The sequence below is a fragment of the Branchiostoma lanceolatum genome, chromosome 6 (assembly GCF_035083965.1).
Source record: "Branchiostoma lanceolatum isolate klBraLanc5 chromosome 6, klBraLanc5.hap2, whole genome shotgun sequence".
NCBI classification, from domain to species: domain Eukaryota; kingdom Metazoa; phylum Chordata; class Leptocardii; order Amphioxiformes; family Branchiostomatidae; genus Branchiostoma; species Branchiostoma lanceolatum.
Window position 1 is genome coordinate 16,224,757 of NC_089727.1, and position 18,851 is coordinate 16,243,607.

The 18,851-nt window shown below is 42.6% G+C and overlaps 3 protein-coding genes across 3 annotated transcripts; all 3 read left to right on the top strand.

Moving 5' to 3' along the window:
- The first annotated feature begins 314 nt into the window (after positions 1–314).
- On the top strand, positions 315–10,513 carry LOC136436849 (sialin-like). Its single transcript, XM_066431225.1, has 10 exons — positions 315–506; positions 738–821; positions 1,115–1,270; positions 1,417–1,504; positions 1,707–1,793; positions 2,041–2,168; positions 2,334–2,483; positions 9,231–9,363; positions 9,486–9,730; positions 10,200–10,513. The coding sequence occupies exons 1-10, from the start codon at positions 414–416 to the stop codon at positions 10,395–10,397; spliced, it is 1,362 nt and encodes a 453-aa protein (XP_066287322.1). The 5' UTR covers positions 315–413; the 3' UTR covers positions 10,398–10,513.
- On the top strand, positions 6,468–8,946 carry LOC136437121 (sialin-like). Its single transcript, XM_066431598.1, has 8 exons — positions 6,468–6,548; positions 6,794–6,991; positions 7,265–7,348; positions 7,638–7,793; positions 7,943–8,030; positions 8,232–8,318; positions 8,520–8,647; positions 8,779–8,946. The coding sequence occupies exons 1-8, from the start codon at positions 6,468–6,470 to the stop codon at positions 8,944–8,946; spliced, it is 990 nt and encodes a 329-aa protein (XP_066287695.1).
- A 1,343-nt stretch (positions 10,514–11,856) lies between the features above and the next one.
- On the top strand, positions 11,857–18,330 carry LOC136437511 (sialin-like). Its single transcript, XM_066432125.1, has 13 exons — positions 11,857–12,087; positions 12,452–12,563; positions 12,795–12,992; positions 13,791–13,874; positions 14,136–14,291; positions 14,720–14,807; positions 15,012–15,098; positions 15,481–15,608; positions 15,754–15,903; positions 16,220–16,352; positions 16,800–17,044; positions 17,405–17,551; positions 18,235–18,330. Exons 2-13 carry the CDS (start codon positions 12,477–12,479, stop codon positions 18,328–18,330), a joined length of 1,599 nt encoding a protein of 532 aa, XP_066288222.1. The 5' UTR covers positions 11,857–12,087; positions 12,452–12,476.
- The last annotated feature ends 521 nt before the right edge of the window (positions 18,331–18,851 follow it).

Consider the following 18,851-nt stretch of genomic DNA (forward strand, 5'->3'; position numbering starts at 1 on the left):
GAAAAATGGGTACGGAAAGCAAGAATATGACGTCATCAAACGTTGTTGAGACAAAACCAGACCAGGACTCCAAGAAGGGAAGCAGTTGTCGCGTATGTAGACATCCATTTCCTCATTTATCTATCAGATATTCTTTGCTAACACTTTATTTTCTTCAACATACTGTCTCTACTATAGGCTGTACGGGAGTACAATCATATAAAACAGTCTTATATAACACCCTGTCGATGCTATGGTTTTATGGCATGTGAATGCAGAAATTCGCATTTTTCCTGATCATCTCCGACCAATTTCTACTTTGATTGCAGTTAGCTGACAAAACCCCGGCTCGATATGTTTTGTCGGGCTTATTCTTCTTGGGGATAATTTCGTTAGTCACAACCAGAAACGGATTCAGCGTCGCCGTCGTTGTCATGGTGAACAGTTCATCGTCTGCTACATCTGTCAATCAAAGTGCCCCCTACCAACTCTGTCCGAGCAGCGGTTCAGGTAATACTTCCACACAGGTAGGAAAATTACCCTATTTCATAATTTGTTACAGAATATCATATTTGCAAGGGAAAATCAAATGAATATAATCATATTCTATTAAGTGATCAAGATAGCAAGTATGGAAGAGGCCATGCTGATTGGAAGCATGATGGGGTGACCGGTGGGTGATCTCTTTCCTACTATGTACTACGGGTGAACTGGTTGCCATGACGATGTTGTACGGATTTATTCGTCTGTGATTATAGATTGAGGAAGGAGAACTGGAGTGGAGTAAGAGTCTGAGGGGAACTCTACTGGGGGCGTACTACTATGGCTACATCATCACTCAGGTGGGCGGTTTAGATACTTTTCTATTATGAGGTTAATGTATAGGGAAATGTAAATAAACCATACTGTGCATTGCATCTAGCACGAAATTATCAAAGAAGATATCAAGTCATTCTCGTCGCTTCACGTTTGCTGACTGAACTTATTCAATTCAAACGCTGTGCTTCCTGGTTGAACAGCAATCTTGAAAGATGGGGCTTCAACACAGGGACAACCTACATCCCATCTTTGTCGTGGTGTATTTCTTATCATTTCCGCCTGTCAAACTCACAGTACATCTTTTTTGCCTACACAGGTCGTAGGTGGTGTGTTGGAGCAGAAGTTGGGTGGCAAAGTCGTGTACGGGACGGGCATGTTGGCGATAGTCGCCCTGAACGCTCTTGGCCCCGTCGCTTCCAAGGCGAGCCCTTGGGCGATGTTTGCTGTCAGGTTCAGCATGGGCCTGGTGTCTGTAAGTCTCATCATACACAGCTTGGATTTTCATTTTCATCATAGGTTCTGAGTTGAAGGAGAAATCCTATCCTAAGCACTTGTCATCACATTTTGATATTAAATGTACTGTAGTAATAACTTTGAATTTATGCAATCACTCTGCAGGGAGTTCTGTTCCCCACCCTATACGGAGTCTTAGGCCGATGGTCTCCTCCTACTGAAAGGACAAGACTTCTGGCGTTTTGCTACATAGGTAACCATGTTGTATAAAGTACATTTCGTCCCATTTGAAAGTCACCTTTCCTTCTGCCCATAGAGAGTATCAAAGGTACATTAGTTTGCTTTTACGCTTTAGTCATAAATTGCACTACGAAACCCTTCTGAATTGAAGTCGTAGCTATAGTTTAGATCTTACCCTGCATATGAACATGATGTTTTTCTTCACATTAATGTAGGGTTGCCTGTTGGTAACGCCATCAACTACCCACTGGCGTCCTTCCTAGCCGCTGAGTTGGGCTGGGAGACTATCTTCTACATTCCTGGTGAGCAAATTTAAGAATATCATCTTCCTCATACTAATCCTGAAAAGCCATAGCACAGTGTGATCGTCTACAAAGTACGGTCCATTTAAACACTGATGAGTAAATCTTTGTAGTTTTTTTTTTAGATACCCCTACACTCACCATTTTGAATCCTGCGTGACTACCAAGAAAACTGTTATTTATGTACAAACTTACAAAAATACGTGATGATATATTTACTACAGCTTTGTCAATCAATTGTCAATAGGAGGTTTTGTAGCAGCCTGGCTCGTGGCTTGGCTCCTCCTGGCTTACGACTCTCCTGCGAAACATCCACGGATCCTGGAGGAAGAACAGAAGTACATCGAGGACAGTATCGGTGTTAAAGTGCAACAGGTAGGTAGCAAGCAAAGATGCGATCTTTTACTTCAGAAGCTGGATATGTCATACACTATGTCTTATTATAGATATTATAGTTGATATAACATGCGTACTTGTGAGCTTAAAACATATCATATGGTGGGATAACATTTACAAAACACCCTTCCTTCTCTCTGACAGAAACCAAGAGTCCCCTGGCTGAAAGTGTTCACCTCACTTCCTGCCTGGGCTCTCATCGTTGGACAATTCTATTCCAACTGGGCCAAGTACTTTTTGCTTACCCAACTGCCAAACTACATGAAGAATGTGCTGGGGTTCGACATCAAAACGGTATGCTATGATGCGTCATAACTCTTTTGTTACTATTTGTTGTTGTGTCATGTTCTGGTGGGAGGGGGTCCCTGTGGTGTAGTGGTCTGCGCTTCTGTTACTATGGAAGTATGGAAGTTAAACACACTCCACTGCCAGTGAATTAGCCCCCTGCTGCAGTGATTGCACCACAGTGTGGTCCAGGGATATGAAACGGAGATGGGCATCGCCCTATACACCTTATGGTGTGGAAGGATTTTAATTTTTAACATGTTCTGGTGGACCGTTTTCATGTATAGAAATCGATGTTCCTCAAGGATCCCTCTTAGGACCAGCCTCCATTGATTCGACAGATATTGTACAAATCTTCTCTCATCATCTTGTACAGGTCTAAATTGATGACTCAGTTGCAACCATATCATATTATTCTACAATAACTCAATTTTAATCAAGGAAGGGGGAACTGTTCTGTAGTCCTGCTTCTAAGTAAGTCTTATGACTCAATCAGGCACATGACACCTCTTCTCTATTACTACACTAGAACGGCTTGCTGTCAGCTCTTCCGTTCGTCCTCGAGATGATCTCCATGTTGGCGTCAAGCATTGCAGCTGACCGCTTGATTGCAAGAGGGAAAATCCCCAAGCTGTGGATAAGAAGGGGAATCGTCATCACAGGTGATGAAGCTTTCTCTTACCAACCTTACCGTAGACCTTGCATCCTTCCACAACTCTTACTTACTGTTGCTTAACAGCAATTTTGATACCTGTTGAACAGTTATCAAAATTGCTGTTAAGCAACATGATTGTGGAACTCGTTACAACCAAGTACAGTGGAAGCATCCTCATTAGATAGCTTTAAACAATGCATGCAGTTAGATATGCGAAGGTAAGACGTGACAGGTCATTCGGTGTAATATAACCAGCTGCTGCTGACGCGCCGAATGGTGGTTATGCCGGCTATATAGATACAGATACGGCTTGTGTTGACCAATGGTGTCGAGTCTGTCGACGTTATCGTTTATGATTGTCTCAACACAGGATGTTGCGGGATGGTGACCTGCGGATTGGTTCTGGCGAACCTGAGCGGATGTAACCCCGCCGTCGCTGTCGCCTTGTTGTGTCTCCTAGAGGCCTTCTACGCCCTGACGGTAGCAGGTATGCGTGCTGTCCATGTTGAATTCGCGCCCAGGTTCAGCGGAGTGACCTTCGCTCTGGCCAACACGGCGGGAACTCTTCCCGGCATCTTCGCTCCTCTGTTGGTCGGATTCATAACAGAGAATGATGTGAGTTCACAAAACAAAACAAAACAAAACAAAACAAAACAACACAACACAGCACAATAGCTATATAGAGTAGAGCACAACATAACACGACATAACAAAACACGGTGCGACATGGTGCCACACGACACCAGACAGCATTTTTTTCGGGGGCGATTTTGGAATCGTCCTCGAAAATATCTAGAATAGTTCTTTTCCGTTTCAGTACACGTAATAAGCAAGGGAAACGAAATATCATAGATTTGCTTGGAAACGCTGGCTGTCCTGTTGACAATCATATTTACTTCGGTTTCTAGGCACCTTCAGTCTTTCTTTGATGAGCCATTGTTGCACAGCTCCGGTATGGTGTTGAGTCAATAATGTGAAATGTATTTTGTACCCTTCCAGCCAACCCTTGGTGCCTGGATGAAGATCTTCTACATAGGAGCGGCTATCCAGGGTGTGGGAGGGATCTTCACCGTGGTGTTCATGCGCACTGACGTCCAGCCCTGGGCTCGGGGAGAGGGCGACGAAGAACCCAACATTGATGATCAGGTTTGTAATGAAGAGTTTCCTTGGGTGACCTTTGAACTTAAGTTACTAAGGGTGAATATGGTATCTAAAAAGGGTTAATATGATATCTAAAAGTTATCTTGTAATGACGAGACTCAAATTTCAAATACAATCGTACTGGTCACTTATGCTAGAGTCACATTTCCTAACCGGGGCCCGGCCGGGCTGTTTGCGGAAAGGACAAAATCAAAGTGTGTGTCAATAGATTTGCACAAGCTATGCTCGTTTTGTGTTTTTGTCGTCTTTTATATTATACTTTTCGTTCCCAAAGACTGCCCGGCCGGGCCCCGGATTGGAAATGTGACCCTAGCATTAGGGGGGAGGTTTTGTTAGTCAATGGGATGGACAGAGATTTCGACATTACACCCGATAACGACTGGATACTGTCTAAAAACTGTTCTCACGTGTTTTCACAGGACCTCGTCATCGCCAATGAACATGCCGAGATGTCGATGAAGGTTGAGGAGATGCCTAGCACGAAATTATGAGCAATCTTGCTATGATTTCATTATTCACCGATTGCTGGCAATCAATTCACAAAGTTGTAAAGGATGAAAAGTTAAGCTCATAATGTTTTATGCCATAAATGTCAATGTTGCTTGCTGCCTGTCACAAAACAGTTGCAATGCGAATAGGCACTTTGAAAATGGTTTAAAGAAGTCAAGTCATTGTCCTACAGAAGAGAATAATGATGTGTCCTTTGATCAAGCTACATGGCAGACCGGGCGTGGACGCCTTTCATAACTTTTTGAATACTGAAATGTACGGGTAAATTTACTGGTGATCAGCATGTATTTATAGTGCTATCAATACTGGTACTGAAAGAATAGGTCTTCTGTCGGATGATGTGCAAAAGATCTATGCTGAGTCTTAAAAGTACAAACAAACTACAGTGTTTATTTCCATGACAGCTATTACCGTGATACATGTACATATCAACCACCACACTACCTATTCGAACGTTAATTTTTAAGTTTGATATAAAGCTTTTTGAACAGCCGTTGTCATAGCTTCGACCTTCAGTCAACCAAACAAAATCATACATGTGTATGCCCTGTATGACGCAAGCTCAATTGTGGGAGCTCTACTTGGAGTTGTCAAAAGATGAGAATAGCAATTCTTTAGTAATTTTAAGCACAATAAACAGCAGTCACACAGTACAAGTCCAATGTGTGGAAGTCTTTTACATCATTTTATATCAATGTCCTTTTTCACAAAAGATTGTTAAGAAAGACCGACAAGAAATCATGGTTTTCAACATAAACATTACAAGGCACAAGAGTCTCTTTAAGCAATCTGATGCCTACGTTTTAAGAAAATGTAACTCATACATTAGATAGACATTCTGCGTCTTAGAAGATTATGACAAGGCGCGTAACATGGGTAGCAGTTGAGCTTAGACTGTCTCAAGTAGTGGGCTAATAGTGATAGTAACAATTAACAGTCATTCTGTTTATACAAGTGCGATATCGGGCGCCACAGTGTCTCCAACAGATAGCGTGTCCCGCCTTGTGATTGGTGTACGTGCAAAGGTTATATATAGTCACATTTTTAGGTCTCCAGAAGCAACTTCGCCTACCCCCTCTCGAGGATTTGACAGGTAGCCAGTGCGATACAATCACCATAGTTGAGTTGGAAGATCTGAAGGTAGGTCTTTACACGATACTCTTAATGGGGGGAATACGATTACGTCGCTGTTGTACACAAAAGAAAGACCACAGTAGTAATAACTAGTAGACGAGGCAGTTGGTTTGTCTAGATTAGTTCATTATATATAGAACGATTGATCGTGAAATCTGTTGTACTGATTTATGTAACGAGTCACTGACTGATTACACAGCACAGCCCAGCACATAAATCAATGTGTAAGTCTTGACATCTTATCCCTATTTATTAAGCGTAATCATCTTCGTTTGGGTCCAGCAGCGCTTTCTGTTAATTCCATTTCTGAATGTATTGTATTGTCATTGTGCCATCCTCCTATTCTCCAAGCGATCGAGAGGGGTAGTTTTGTCCGGGATTTTTTACGTCCCTCTTCTCTCACGTGAGAGAAGAGGGGCGTAAAAAATCCCGGACAAAACTACCCCTCTCGATCGAAGCCTCTGCTTGGAGAATACCATCCTCCAAGATATTGTAACTTACGTGCTATAATGTGTATGACACAGAACGTGGAAATGGATATGAAGTCATCGAACGTTGGTGATAAAAATGAGACAAAACCAGGCGAGCACTTCAAAAAGGGAAGCTGCTGTCCGGTATGTAGGGCATTTTGTTAGCTGTATCTGATAAACATTCCTTGCTGACCTTTGTATCATTGATGGACATATTGTCTTAAGTATGGTGTTACGAAATTACAAAGACTCTAGTACAATACTGTACTTTTAGAAATACACTCCAAACAATGCCATAGGATGTAGTTGATGCCCTGATTTCATAAATCTGAATGCAGAAATTCGTATTTTTCCTGATCAAATTCGAGCACTTTTTGCGTCGATTTCAGCTGGCCGACAGAGTCCCGGCTCGGTATCTTCTGTCGGGCCTGTTTTTCTTTGGCATCGCTTCGTTAGTCCCAATCAGAAACGGATTCAGCGTCGCCATCGTTGTCATGGTGAACAGTTCATCGTCTGCTACATCTGTCAATCAAAGTACCCCCTACCAATTCTGTCCGAGCAGCGGTTCAGGTAATACTTCCACACAGGTAAGAAAGTTATCCTTATTCATATCTGTAATTAGTACAGCACGTCCATTTTCTCGTGATCATATTCTTCAAGATAGAGAACTGTGATATCATATCAAGACGTTGGAACAAAAATCAAATAAACACTGATTAGGTCACCAAGATACAAAGTATGGAAGAGGCCATGCTGATGATAGACATATTGGGGTCAATGATCTCTTTCACTGTACCGTTATGTATAACATGCATGAAATAGTTGCTCCATGTTTAAATCACGTTGCTCTATGTTCACAGATCGAGGAAGGAGAACTGGAGTGGAGTAAGAGTCTGAGGGGAACTCTACTGGGGGCGTACTACTATGGATACATCATTACCCAGGTGAGCGGTTTAGACAAATACCTTTATATCATAGTATAAATGTAGAGATAATGTAGAGAGGTTTTTGTGGGCATTGTATGTAGACCAAAATCATAGATTATGATATGAATTCATCCTCGTCGCTAACCTCTTACTCATTCGATGTACAATTTGTAATTGTGCTTCTTATATGGCTTGGTCGAGCATCAATCTTGAAAGATGGGGCTTCATCACCTACGTAGCCCATCTTTGTCGTGATGTATTTCTTATCCTTTGCGTCTGCCAAACTCAGTACATTTTGCTTACACAGGTCGTAGGTGGTGTGTTGGAGCAGAAGTTGGGCGGCAAAGTGGTGTACGGGACGGGCATGTTGGCGATTGCCGTCCTGGACGCGCTTGGCCCCGTTGCTTCCAGGGCGAGCCCTTGGGCGATGTTTGCTGTCAGATTCAGCATGGGCCTGGTGTCAGTAAGTCATCTTTATACATAGCTTGGATTTCTACATAGAAATGATAGTCTGATGGTGACTTTACGAAGACCTTCGATCATGAGCAATATATATCCCCTTTCAAACCCTCACTGTAGTGATAACTTTGAATTGATAACCCTACCCTCCAGGGAGTTCTGTTCCCCACTATGATCGGAGTCTGGGGCCGATGGGCTCCTCCCACTGAAAGGACGAGACTTCTGGCAATTTCCTACATAGGTAACAGCATATCTTGATTACCCGTTATTCCAGTTTTGGAGTCACCCTTCCTTCTGCCCACAGAAAGTAGAGAAGGTACATTTAGTTTTCTTTGAGCCTTTAGTCGTAAATTCTACTGCGTAGAATCTAGATTGGTTGAAATCAGTATTTTAGATTCTTAGTTTTCATATGAACATCGTCTTTTTCTTGACATCGATGTAGGGTTGCCCGTTGGTAACATCATCAACTACCCGCTGGCGTCCTTTCTGGCTGCTGAGTTGGGCTGGGAGACTATCTTCTACATTCCTGGTGAGCAAATTTAAGAATAAGAATTCTGCATGCCAATCCTTAAAAGCCATATCGCTGTATGTAGCGGGTATATCTTTGTTTATAGTTTATCAGATCAGACACCATTAAGCCCATTACATCAAATCCAGTACAACGCCGAAACTTGTCATTTCTTCAACGGGATGATAGAATAACTACCGTTTCTTCATCAACTTACGATAGGAGCTTCCGTAGCAGCCTGGCTTTTGGTTTGGCTCCTCCTGGCTTACGACTCTCCTGCGAAACATCCACGGATCCTGGAGGAAGAACAGAAGTACATCGAGGACAGTATCGGTGTTAAAGTGCAACAGGTAGCAAGCAAAGATGTGATTTGTTATTTCAAAAGCAGGACATTTCATAAGCTGTGTTTAAGTTGATACATAACTGCTCACTTACATATCCTATAGTGAGATAACAAAATACCCTTCATTCTCTCTTACAGAAACAAAGGGTTCCTTGGCTGAAAGTGTTTTCGTCTCTTCCGGCCTGGGCTCTCATCGTTGGACAATTCAACTCCAATTGGGCCAAGTACTTTTTGCTTACCCAACTGCCGAACTACATGAAGAATGTGCTGGGGTTCGACATCAAAACGGTATGCTACATTACATGATGTGTCATACTAGTAACTCTTTCGTTGCCAGTTGTTGTTGTGTCATGTTGCCTAGTGGACCGTCTTCGTTTGAATGATTTGGACCAAAGCTGCCTCGATTGATACGACAATGTACAGATCTTTTCGCATTGTCTTGTAGAGTGCTAAATTGATACCCCAGTTGTAAACCACATCGAGTGGTTCTGCAAGAGATCAAATCTGATCAAAGAAGGGGGGGGGGGTCATTTCTGTAGTCTTGCCTGTGATTCAAATAAACACACTTACACCTCCATTGTGTCCTCTAGAACGGCTTGCTGTCTGCTCTTCCGTACGTCCTTGAGATGATCTCCATGTTGACGTCAAGCATTGCAGCTGACCGCTTGATTGCAAGAGGGAAAATCCCCAAGGTGTGGATACGAAGGGGGTTCGCCATTACAGGTGATCGTTATAGTTCTCTTACCAACCTTACTTTACACCTTCGATCCTCCCACAAGAGTCATCAAAATTGCTGTTAAGCAACATGATTATGTTCATTTTATTGTTGATGGTTCTCAACGCAGGATTTTCCGGCATGGTGATCTGCGGAGTGATCCTGGCGAACCTGAGCGGATGTAATCCTGTCGCCGCTGTTGCCTTGCTGTGTCTCTTACAGACCTTTAACGCCCTGACAACAGCAGGCATGCGTGCTGTCCATGTTGAATTCGCGCCCAGGTTCAGCGGAGTGACCTACGCGTTGGCCAACACGGCAGGAACTCTTCCCGGCATCTTCGCTCCTCTGTTGGTCGGATTCATAACAGAGAATGATGTGAGTTAACAGCACAATACAGCATAGCACAACACAATACAGCACAGCACAGCTCAAAGAAGCACAACGCAAAACAACCTGACAACACAACACAACACAACACAACACAACACAGCACAGCACAGTACAACGCATTACAACACAACACAACACAGTACAGCACAGTACAACGCATTACAACACAACACAACACAGCACAGCACAGCACAGTACAACGCATTACAACACAACACAGCACAACGCAGCACAACGCAGCACAACACAACACAGCACAGCACAGCACAACACAACACAACACAACAAAATGCAACACATCATATCGCATTGTATGATTGATGCCCTGTTTTACAATAACTTTTACTTCAACTTCTACGCATCTTTCGTCTTTCTTTGATGAGCCATTGTTCCGTAATGGTACCTACATGATCTTGAGTTAATAATGTGAAATATTATCGATGTGTCATTTCAGCCAACCCTTGGTGCCTGGATGAAGATCTTCTACATAGGAGCGGCTATCCAGGGTGTGGGAGGGATCTTCACCGTGGTGTTCATGCGCACTGACGTCCAGCCTTGGGCTCGGGGTGATGAAGAACGGGACCTCGTCATCGCCAATGAACATGCCGAGATGCCGATGAAGTTTGTTGAGATGCCTAGCACGAAATTATGAGCAATCGTATCATAATTGATTATCCGACTACTGCGGGGCAATCAATTTACCAAGATGTGTTAGATTGAAAGTTAAACTCATGATGCTATATACCAAGGCGTTAGATTTCGCTTGCGCTGCTGGCTATTACAATACAACTACAATGTAAATGATAATCATTCAGAAAATGGTTACATTAAAGAAAGTGAAGACATCGTCTTACAGAGGAAAATAATGGTGTGTTCTCTAGTCAAGCTACATGAAAGAGCGAGCGTAGACGGGTGTCATAACTTTTTATATGATTAAATGCTCAAACGTTCGGGTAAATTTACTTGTGATCAACGTGAATCTATAGTGCTATCAATACATGTGCTGAGAGGATAGTTCTTCTGTTGGATGATGTGCAAAAAATCTATGTTGAGTGTAAAAGTACAAAATGTGACAGATATTACCGCAACGCCAAGCAAACACCACACTAGCTGTTCCTGGGTTACCATGTACGTTTGACGTCAATCTTCTCGAAAAGCCGTTGTCATCGCTTTGACCTTAAATGAACCACATATGCATGTGGCGTCGTGTGGCGTAATGGATAGAACATCCGACTGTCAAACAAGGGGACCCGAGTTCGAACCCGGCCTGCCCCCAAGACATGTCTGGACATGCGCCCCGACGTTGTGCCCTTGGGAAAGGCACTTAACACGACTTTCCTCACTTCACTCAGGTGTAAATGAGTACCTAGCTCATCGAGGGTTAGGGACGTCCCTCGGATAGGACGTTAAATGGAGGTCCCGTGTTTGGGGAGAGCCACACACCGTGAACATAAAAGAACCCACTACACCTTTCGAAAAAGAGTAGGGGCATGCCCCGCTGTGCGATGGTCCAAAAACCTTACATAGGCAAAAAATCTTCAGCAAGTTGAATTTGGTAGCCTCTTGGTGCTTTACTCCAACAAAGGGGATGTTGCCCAGTACCCGATCAAGATCAAGAACCAAACAAATACAATCCTACATGTATATACTCTGTATGACGCAAGCAAACAATGGCGGTGAAGTCTTGATCTACTTGGAGTGGTCCAAAGGTGCAAGTAACAACTGCCTAGTCATTCTGCCCACATGTAACGTGTGGAAGTGCCTAGTCATTCTGCCCACATGTAGCTGTGTGGAAGTCACAAACCTATCTCTTATACGTATATATCACTGCATTTATTAAACAAAAAGTTGCCAAGAGAGGCACCGGCCACCAATGCAATTTTCATACCTGCTAATACTATCATTATAAGGCAAAATGTCTATTTAAGCAACCTAGAGTCTACTTTTAAAAGAAAAGGTAACCAATGCATTAGATAGAGGTTATGGCAACGTCTATGTGCAAAGCATAGATTGATTTTGAGCTGTTTGGATAGTCTTATCGGTAAAACATGTACAGTCTTACATTAACTTGTAATTAAGGGCGGCATTGCCTCCACCTGTAAGTAGTGGTCCAAAGGTAAGGTAATAGTGAACAGTCATGCTGTTTGTACAAGCGAAAGGTCGGGCGTAGACTCTAACAGACAGCGTGTTCCACCTCGTGGCTGGTACATGGTACACGCAGAGGTTATAGTTACATTTTTAGGTTTCCCGTAGCAACTTTGCTTGCCCTTTGTCGAGGCCTTGACAGGTAGCCAGTGCGGCACAAGCACCAAAGTTTAGTTGGAAGGTCTGATACCGCGAAGGTAGGTCTTTGCACTATGTTGCTAATGGCCAGAAAACGAGGGCACTGATGCTGTTCAAGGCCGTAGTTGTAATTATTCATGTATAAGGCTGTTACTATGCCTCGATTCGTTCACTATCAAACGATTGATCGTAAAATCTCCGGCGCTGACATGTGTTTGAAGAGCCAGTCAGCACTTATACAGCACGGCCAAGCACATATTTTTTTACATGAATTTGTAATAACTTAAACCTATACATGAACGTAATAATCGTCGCTTGTGTCCAGCACCCTTTATGTTAATTCAATTTCTAAATGTGTAGCATTGACATTGTGGCGTCCCTGTCTTTGTCAAATATATTGAGACTCATGTACATGTGCTATAGTGTGTATGACACAGAACTTGGAAAAATGGGTACGGAAGGCAAGGATATGACGTCCTCTAACGTTGATGAGACCAAACCGGACCAGGACTCCAAAAAAGGAAGCTGTTGTTTGGTATGTAGAACTTTTATTTTGGGTGTGCCTGCCAAACACAGACTTTTTGTACTATACAACGTATTGTCTTCAGTATTTTGGTGCGAAATTACAATGTCTTCAGTGCAATATTTGTAAAAATGCACCCAAATGATCCTATAAAATGTAGTTGATGCCCTGATTTCATAACTCTGAATACAGAAATTCGTCTTTTTCCTGATCATATTCGACCAACTTTTCCTTCAATTACAGCTGGCCGACAAAGCTCCCGCTCGATATATTCTGTCGGGCTTGTTCTTCTTGGGCATAATTTCGTTAGTCCCAACAAGAAACGGATTCAGCGTCGCCATCGTTGTCATGGTGAACAGTTCATCGTCTGCTACATCTGTCAATCAAAGTGACCCCTACCAATTCTGTCCGAGCAGCAGTTCAGGTAATACTTCCACACAGGTAAGAAAGTTATCCTTATTCATAACTCCGGGAAGGAGGGTGACCTCCTGAATAAGTATTATGAATAGAGTTGCGCACATTTTCTCAGCTACAAATCACTATCTCATTGCTGTATTGGTATGTAACTTGGCATATCGTCTGCTAGGTTTCCCGAGATGATGCACGTTTGTCTTTTTTTTACCACCGTAACGGCTTTAATTTATCGTTGATAAGATATTTTAAAAGCAGACCATTAATTCGTAACGTTTTGTGGATATGCGCTGGGAGTATGTATTCGTATAGCACATTCATTTTCTTCTGATAATATTATTAGTATGTCTCTCATCTGGACACTTCCCCCAACAATGGTGTGAAAGCCACATCGTCTCTCTACATAAAATTCATGTATGTCAAAAGCGGTGGAAGACGAAATACAGTTGATCTCAAACTGCCCCTTCAATGATCAGGAAAGAAAAGAGCTTTTTAAAGAAATCACCAAAACTTACCACAATTTCCAAACGTTTGCTGACGAAAAGAAAACTAGAACCCTGTTAACCTCTCAAAACCCACTCATTACAAAAAAGTGTGACACTTCGTCTTCCACTGCTTCCAAAAAACAGGTCAAACCCCAAAAGCGTAGATTGTATTCCGTAGTAGTTTTTAGAATAGTCATGTCTGTCCTGTGCTATTAGGTCACACAAAAAAAGGAAGTGTCGAGGGGGCTATGCTTGACAGACATGATATGGATGGGTGATCTCTTTCACTATATTATTAGGTATGAACTGGTTGCCATGTTGTCGTGTTGTTATGTGATTACAGAGCGTGGAAGGAGAACTGGAATGGAGTGAGAGTCTGAGGGGAACTCTACTGGGGGCGTACTATTATGGCTACATCATCACTCAGGTGAGCGGTTTAGACAGATACTTTAGTCTGTATTACATTGTATAAGATTATGTATGGGGAAACGTCAAGAAGCAATTTTGTGCACTGTATCTAGAAAAACGGTTGGTTATATGCCGCCCTCTTCCTCATGCTTTAACTGAAATTATTTCTATCTTGAAAGACGGAGCTTCATCAGTGAGATAGCCTACAGCCCACCTGTACTTGTGTATTTCATATCCTTTGCGTCTGCCAAATCACAGTACATCTGTTTTGCCCACACAGGTCGTAGGTGGTGTGTTGGAGCAGAAGTTGGGCGGCAAAGTGGTGTACGGGACGGGCATGTTGGCGATAGCCGTCCTGGACGCCCTTGGTCCCGTCGCCTCCAGGGCGAGCCCTTGGGCGATGTTTGCTGTCAGATTCATCATGGGCCTGGTATCTGTAAGTTGTAATTTTACAAACGTTATATAAACAATACAGAAAGAGCCGCTAGGGGGCCAAAACCTATACCACTTACTCTCTGTCCAAAGAGCTATCTACCACTCAAAAATCAGGACCATAGCATGTCCAGAACACGAGATATCAAAACAGGAAGTTCCGCTGCAGTACTATAACAAGCCGCTAGGGGACCCAAAATCTAATCATTTCAATTTCTCATCAAGACCTACCCACCTACCAAATATCAAGACAAGCCATCCAAGCCTTCTTGAGTTATGCTGCTCTTTACACGCAGACGCTACCCTCTGCATAACCTTCTCGGCGAAGGTAATTATAGTTTAGTTGTGATTTGAGGAAGAAGTCCTATCCTGAGCACTTGTCTCCATTATATCGATACCTACAATGAAGTTATTGATGTATCTATCCTGCAGGGAGTTCTGTTCCCCACCATGTACGGAGTATGGGGCCGATGGGCTCCTCCTACTGAACGATCAAAACTTCTGGCAATTTCCTACACGGGTAAGTACATCTTTATTTACTAAATTACCCTTTATCCCATTTCACAGTCATCCTTCCTTCTATCTCCAGAAATAGAATGGTATATTAGTTTGCTTTTAGTCTTTAGTCATAGATTCTACTGCATAGCCCTAAGGATCTAGGTTTGCTGAAATGGTCTTTTAGGTCTGAGTCTGCATCTTAACCAGATTTTTCACACCACTATAGGATTACCCCTTGGTAGCATCATCAACTACCCACTGGCGTCCTTCCTGGCTGCTGAGTTGGGCTGGGAGTACATCTTCTATATTCCTGGTAAACAAACTTGAAATGTCATCTTCATCCTGAAGCCAATCCGTAGAGTCGTGTGTCGATTGAATAAATGATCCTAGTGTGGAGATTTTGACTTCCTTTGTGTAGAGAAAAGTTTTGTGATACATGAGTAATGGTGCATCTTAAACCCTTAGGTGTCCAATGGGACGCTCAACACTGTAGCGAAACGTAATCGTCTACACTGATCGTTTGGGTTTCTATAAATAATGACTAATGGATACTAGTGGTTCGTTCTGGTTCTTTTCCGTAAGCCTTTAAAACCAGCACTACCGAGAGAACTGTAATCCAATTTCTTTCTACATAATCATGAAAATACGACATAATAGATTGAATGCTCACTGATTTATTCATTAACTTTCGATAGGAGGTTTTGTAGCAGTCTGGCTTTTGGTTTGGCTCCTCCTGGCTTACGACTCTCCTGCGAAACATCCACGGATCCTGGAGGAAGAACAGATGTACATCGAAGATACCATCGGTGTCAAAGTGCAACAGGTAGCAAGCAAAGATGCGATCCGTTACTTCAAAAGCTGCATGGATACGTTATATCATGTGTTTTCTGACAGATATTTTGATTGATATTACATGGTTTTGAGCTTCAAACGTTTCTTATGAATAGACCCTTCCTTGTCTCTGACAGAAACCAAGAGTTCCTTGGCTGAAGGTGTTCACGTCACTTCCGGCCTGGGCTCTCATCATTGGACAACTCTCTTCAAATTGGGGCAACTACTTTTTGCTTACCCAACTGCCGAACTACATGAAGAATGTACTGAGGTTCGACATCAGAACGGTATGCTGCGATGTTTCAGTTGTTGCCAGTTGTTTTGTTGCCAGTTGTTTTGTGGGATGATGTCCGGTGGACCGTTTTCAATGTGTAGAAATCGATGTTCCACAAGGATCCCCCTTTCGACCAACTCTACCTCGCTGTATTATATATACAGTAAATATTGTACAAATCTGTTTGCACCATCTTACAATTCTCAATTTATGATTTGATCAAAAATAACCTCACGAACTCTTATGGCAATAAGCGGCATGGCATAGTGTATTTCTTACAATCTTACTAGACGCATACAAAATTATAACACCGCCTCCCTATTCTCCAGAACGGCTTGCTGTCTGCTCTTCCGTTCGTCTGTGCCATGTTCTCTATGTTGGCATCAAGCGCTGCAGCTGACCGCTTGATTCAAGACGGGAAAATCCCCAAGGTGTGGATAAGAAGGGGATTCGTTATAACAGGTAAGATTTGGGGTAGCTCAAGATCAAGTTTCTAAAACCGCAGCCTATCTATACGACATATCAGCACACCAGGCCTGTATGATGTGGACTAATGTACTCTTATTATCTCCATGAAAAAATGGAGATATTGTTTTTGACGTGTTTGTGTGTGTGTGTGTGTGTCTGTGTTTCTGGACTATTGTAGTCAGCATAACTCAAGAACCTCTTGATGGATTACGATGATATTTGGTATGTGGGCGGGTGTTGTGAAGCCGGAATTCAAGGTTGATTTTGGGCCCCCTGGTATGTGACCTTGGTACTGCAGCAGAACTTCCGTTTTCGTATCTTTTGACCTGGACGTGCTGTGGTCTTGATTTTTGGGTGGCAGGTAGCTTGTGATGTAATAAAAAAGTGGCGTAGGTTTGGGCCCCCTAGCAGCTTGTTGTTGATGGTTCTTTTTCTACACAGGATTTTCCGGCATGGTGGCCTGCGGATTGGTCCTGGCGAACCTGAGCGGATGTAACCCTGTCGCCGCTGTTGCCCTCCTGTGCCTCATCCAGGCATTCAACTCCCTGACGACGGCAGGCATGCGAGCTGTTCATGTTGAATTCGCGCCCAGGTTCGCCGGAGTGACCTTCGCACTGGCCAACACGGCGGGAACTCTTTCCGGCATCTTCGCTCCTCTCTTGGTCGGATTCATAACAGAGAATGATGTGAGTACACAACATAACAAAACACAAAATAGTACCGTTGAACTAGCCTGGTATTCAAACCTATTATAGGTGTCTAGACTCTTCGTCCTCTTAGGCTTATAGCTATTATAGGTTTGGATTCCAGGCTGCCTTTGAACATGACTAAGCACAAAACAAGACAATGCAACACGACACTAGGCGACACGATACACTTTGCACGGAGGTAATGTTTGAATAGTCCGTTTGTGTACGGGGTATATGGAATGAAATATCCTGAATTGTTTCTTTGATGGGCCATTGTTGCACCTGCGTTTTCTTGACATATTTGATGGGCCATTGTTGACACCTGCATTTTCTTAACATATTCGTGCACCCTTCCAGCCAACCCTTGGTGCCTGGTCTAAAATCTTCTACATAGGAGCGGCTATCCAGGGTGTGGGAGGGATTTTCACCGTGGTGTTCATGCGCACTGACGTCCAGCCCTGGGCTCGGGCAGAGGGCGACGGAGAACTCAACATTGGGGATAAGGTTTGTGATGAATTATAAGCGAGGTCAAGTACAGTAGAATGAAACTATAGTTCTGACAAAATTTACCATCCCTCGTGTGATAACAGGTTCTATACACATGTACATATACATGTGGATGATGTGTTTTCATCATTAACATTCATTACAATTTTTTATGAACTTATGACGTCAAGCTATGGGAGTGAGTGATAACGTTAAGTCAGGAAAAAGTCAATATAAACAGGGAGATCAGCATTTGACAGCAAAACAAAGCAGATAATATATATTCGATATTCATTATAGGGGTCTAGAGGTTCATAGTGTATCATACCTATAGATAATGATAACTTTATTGCACAACAATTGTACAAGGTACAAAGTATGGCATTCACTGGTACATAGATAACACTCTATTAGGCTAACCAATCTATCTAATACAATATGGTGAAGTAGTCTATCTTATACAATATGATGAAATAGTCTATCTTATACAATATGGTGTAGTAGTATGGGATGACAATGGGATTTTACAAACATTGGAGGAGTTTCTTACGTCTAGGCATTCTTTGATATATTTCCCAATGTATACCATACATGGGTTGTCACATGTCATTATGTACTTGAATTTGCTGTTCAAGTCCATTGAGATAAATGATATAAGTCCTATGGATACTATAACTGTATGTTGTCACATGTTTCCACAGGGGACAGTACTGACTGGTTCCAAAGACCTCATCATCGCCAATGAACACGCCGAGATGCCCACACAGAATATCGAGATGTTCATAACGAAGTTATAGATAACCCACTACGTTATGTGGACGTTTGATCAACGAGTTTGTTTGTTTGTTTGTTGTTATCAAGTATTCACTATCTGCAGAAATGTAGATGACCTTACGGAAGTCCCTGTACTTTTGCTATGTCAGAGAAGCTAGCAGAATTTTGCAGCTTTATCCACATTGTTACTGTAACGGCTTCTTGCGCGTGACTAGCTTAGATATATGTTTTGTAGTTTACACTGACGTTGTTAATGTGAATGTGCACAGGAAATATGGATTACTTTGCCACATGTCAAGAGATACGTTATTCTGATTCGCCGTCGAAGTACTACACACTAATGAAAAGCAACGTTATGAACATTTAACAGTTTCATCGCATTTGTTGTGTGCACTAATATAACGTTAAAATTTGGCCCAACAGTAAAATGTTCTTCTTGTATGGTTGCGAGCTTAGACAGCGTTTTGTACTAAGATACTGTTTTACAACTAGTTACTACGAAATTGTGGACGTAAACATCGTATCTACAGAGTGAATGTTGTCA

Excerpts from the sequence above, each read along its gene's own strand:
- LOC136436849 (XM_066431225.1), top strand. The coding sequence starts at position 414 with ATGGTGAACAGTTCATCGTCTGCTACATCTGTCAATCAAAGTGCCCCC. Across the intron at positions 2,484-9,230 it reads TGGGGTTCGACATCAAAACG|AACGGCTTGCTGTCTGCTCT; the intron begins GTATGCTATGAT and ends TGTGTCCTCTAG. Across the intron at positions 9,364-9,485 it reads AAGGGGGTTCGCCATTACAG|GATTTTCCGGCATGGTGATC; the intron begins GTGATCGTTATA and ends TTCTCAACGCAG.
- LOC136437121 (XM_066431598.1), top strand. The coding sequence starts at position 6,468 with ATGGATATGAAGTCATCGAACGTTGGTGATAAAAATGAGACAAAACCA. Across the intron at positions 6,992-7,264 it reads CAGGTAATACTTCCACACAG|ATCGAGGAAGGAGAACTGGA; the intron begins GTAAGAAAGTTA and ends CTATGTTCACAG. Across the intron at positions 8,648-8,778 it reads TCGGTGTTAAAGTGCAACAG|AAACAAAGGGTTCCTTGGCT; the intron begins GTAGCAAGCAAA and ends TCTCTCTTACAG.
- LOC136437511 (XM_066432125.1), top strand. The coding sequence starts at position 12,477 with ATGGGTACGGAAGGCAAGGATATGACGTCCTCTAACGTTGATGAGACC. Across the intron at positions 15,099-15,480 it reads GTACATCTTCTATATTCCTG|GAGGTTTTGTAGCAGTCTGG; the intron begins GTAAACAAACTT and ends AACTTTCGATAG. Across the intron at positions 15,904-16,219 it reads TGAGGTTCGACATCAGAACG|AACGGCTTGCTGTCTGCTCT; the intron begins GTATGCTGCGAT and ends CCTATTCTCCAG.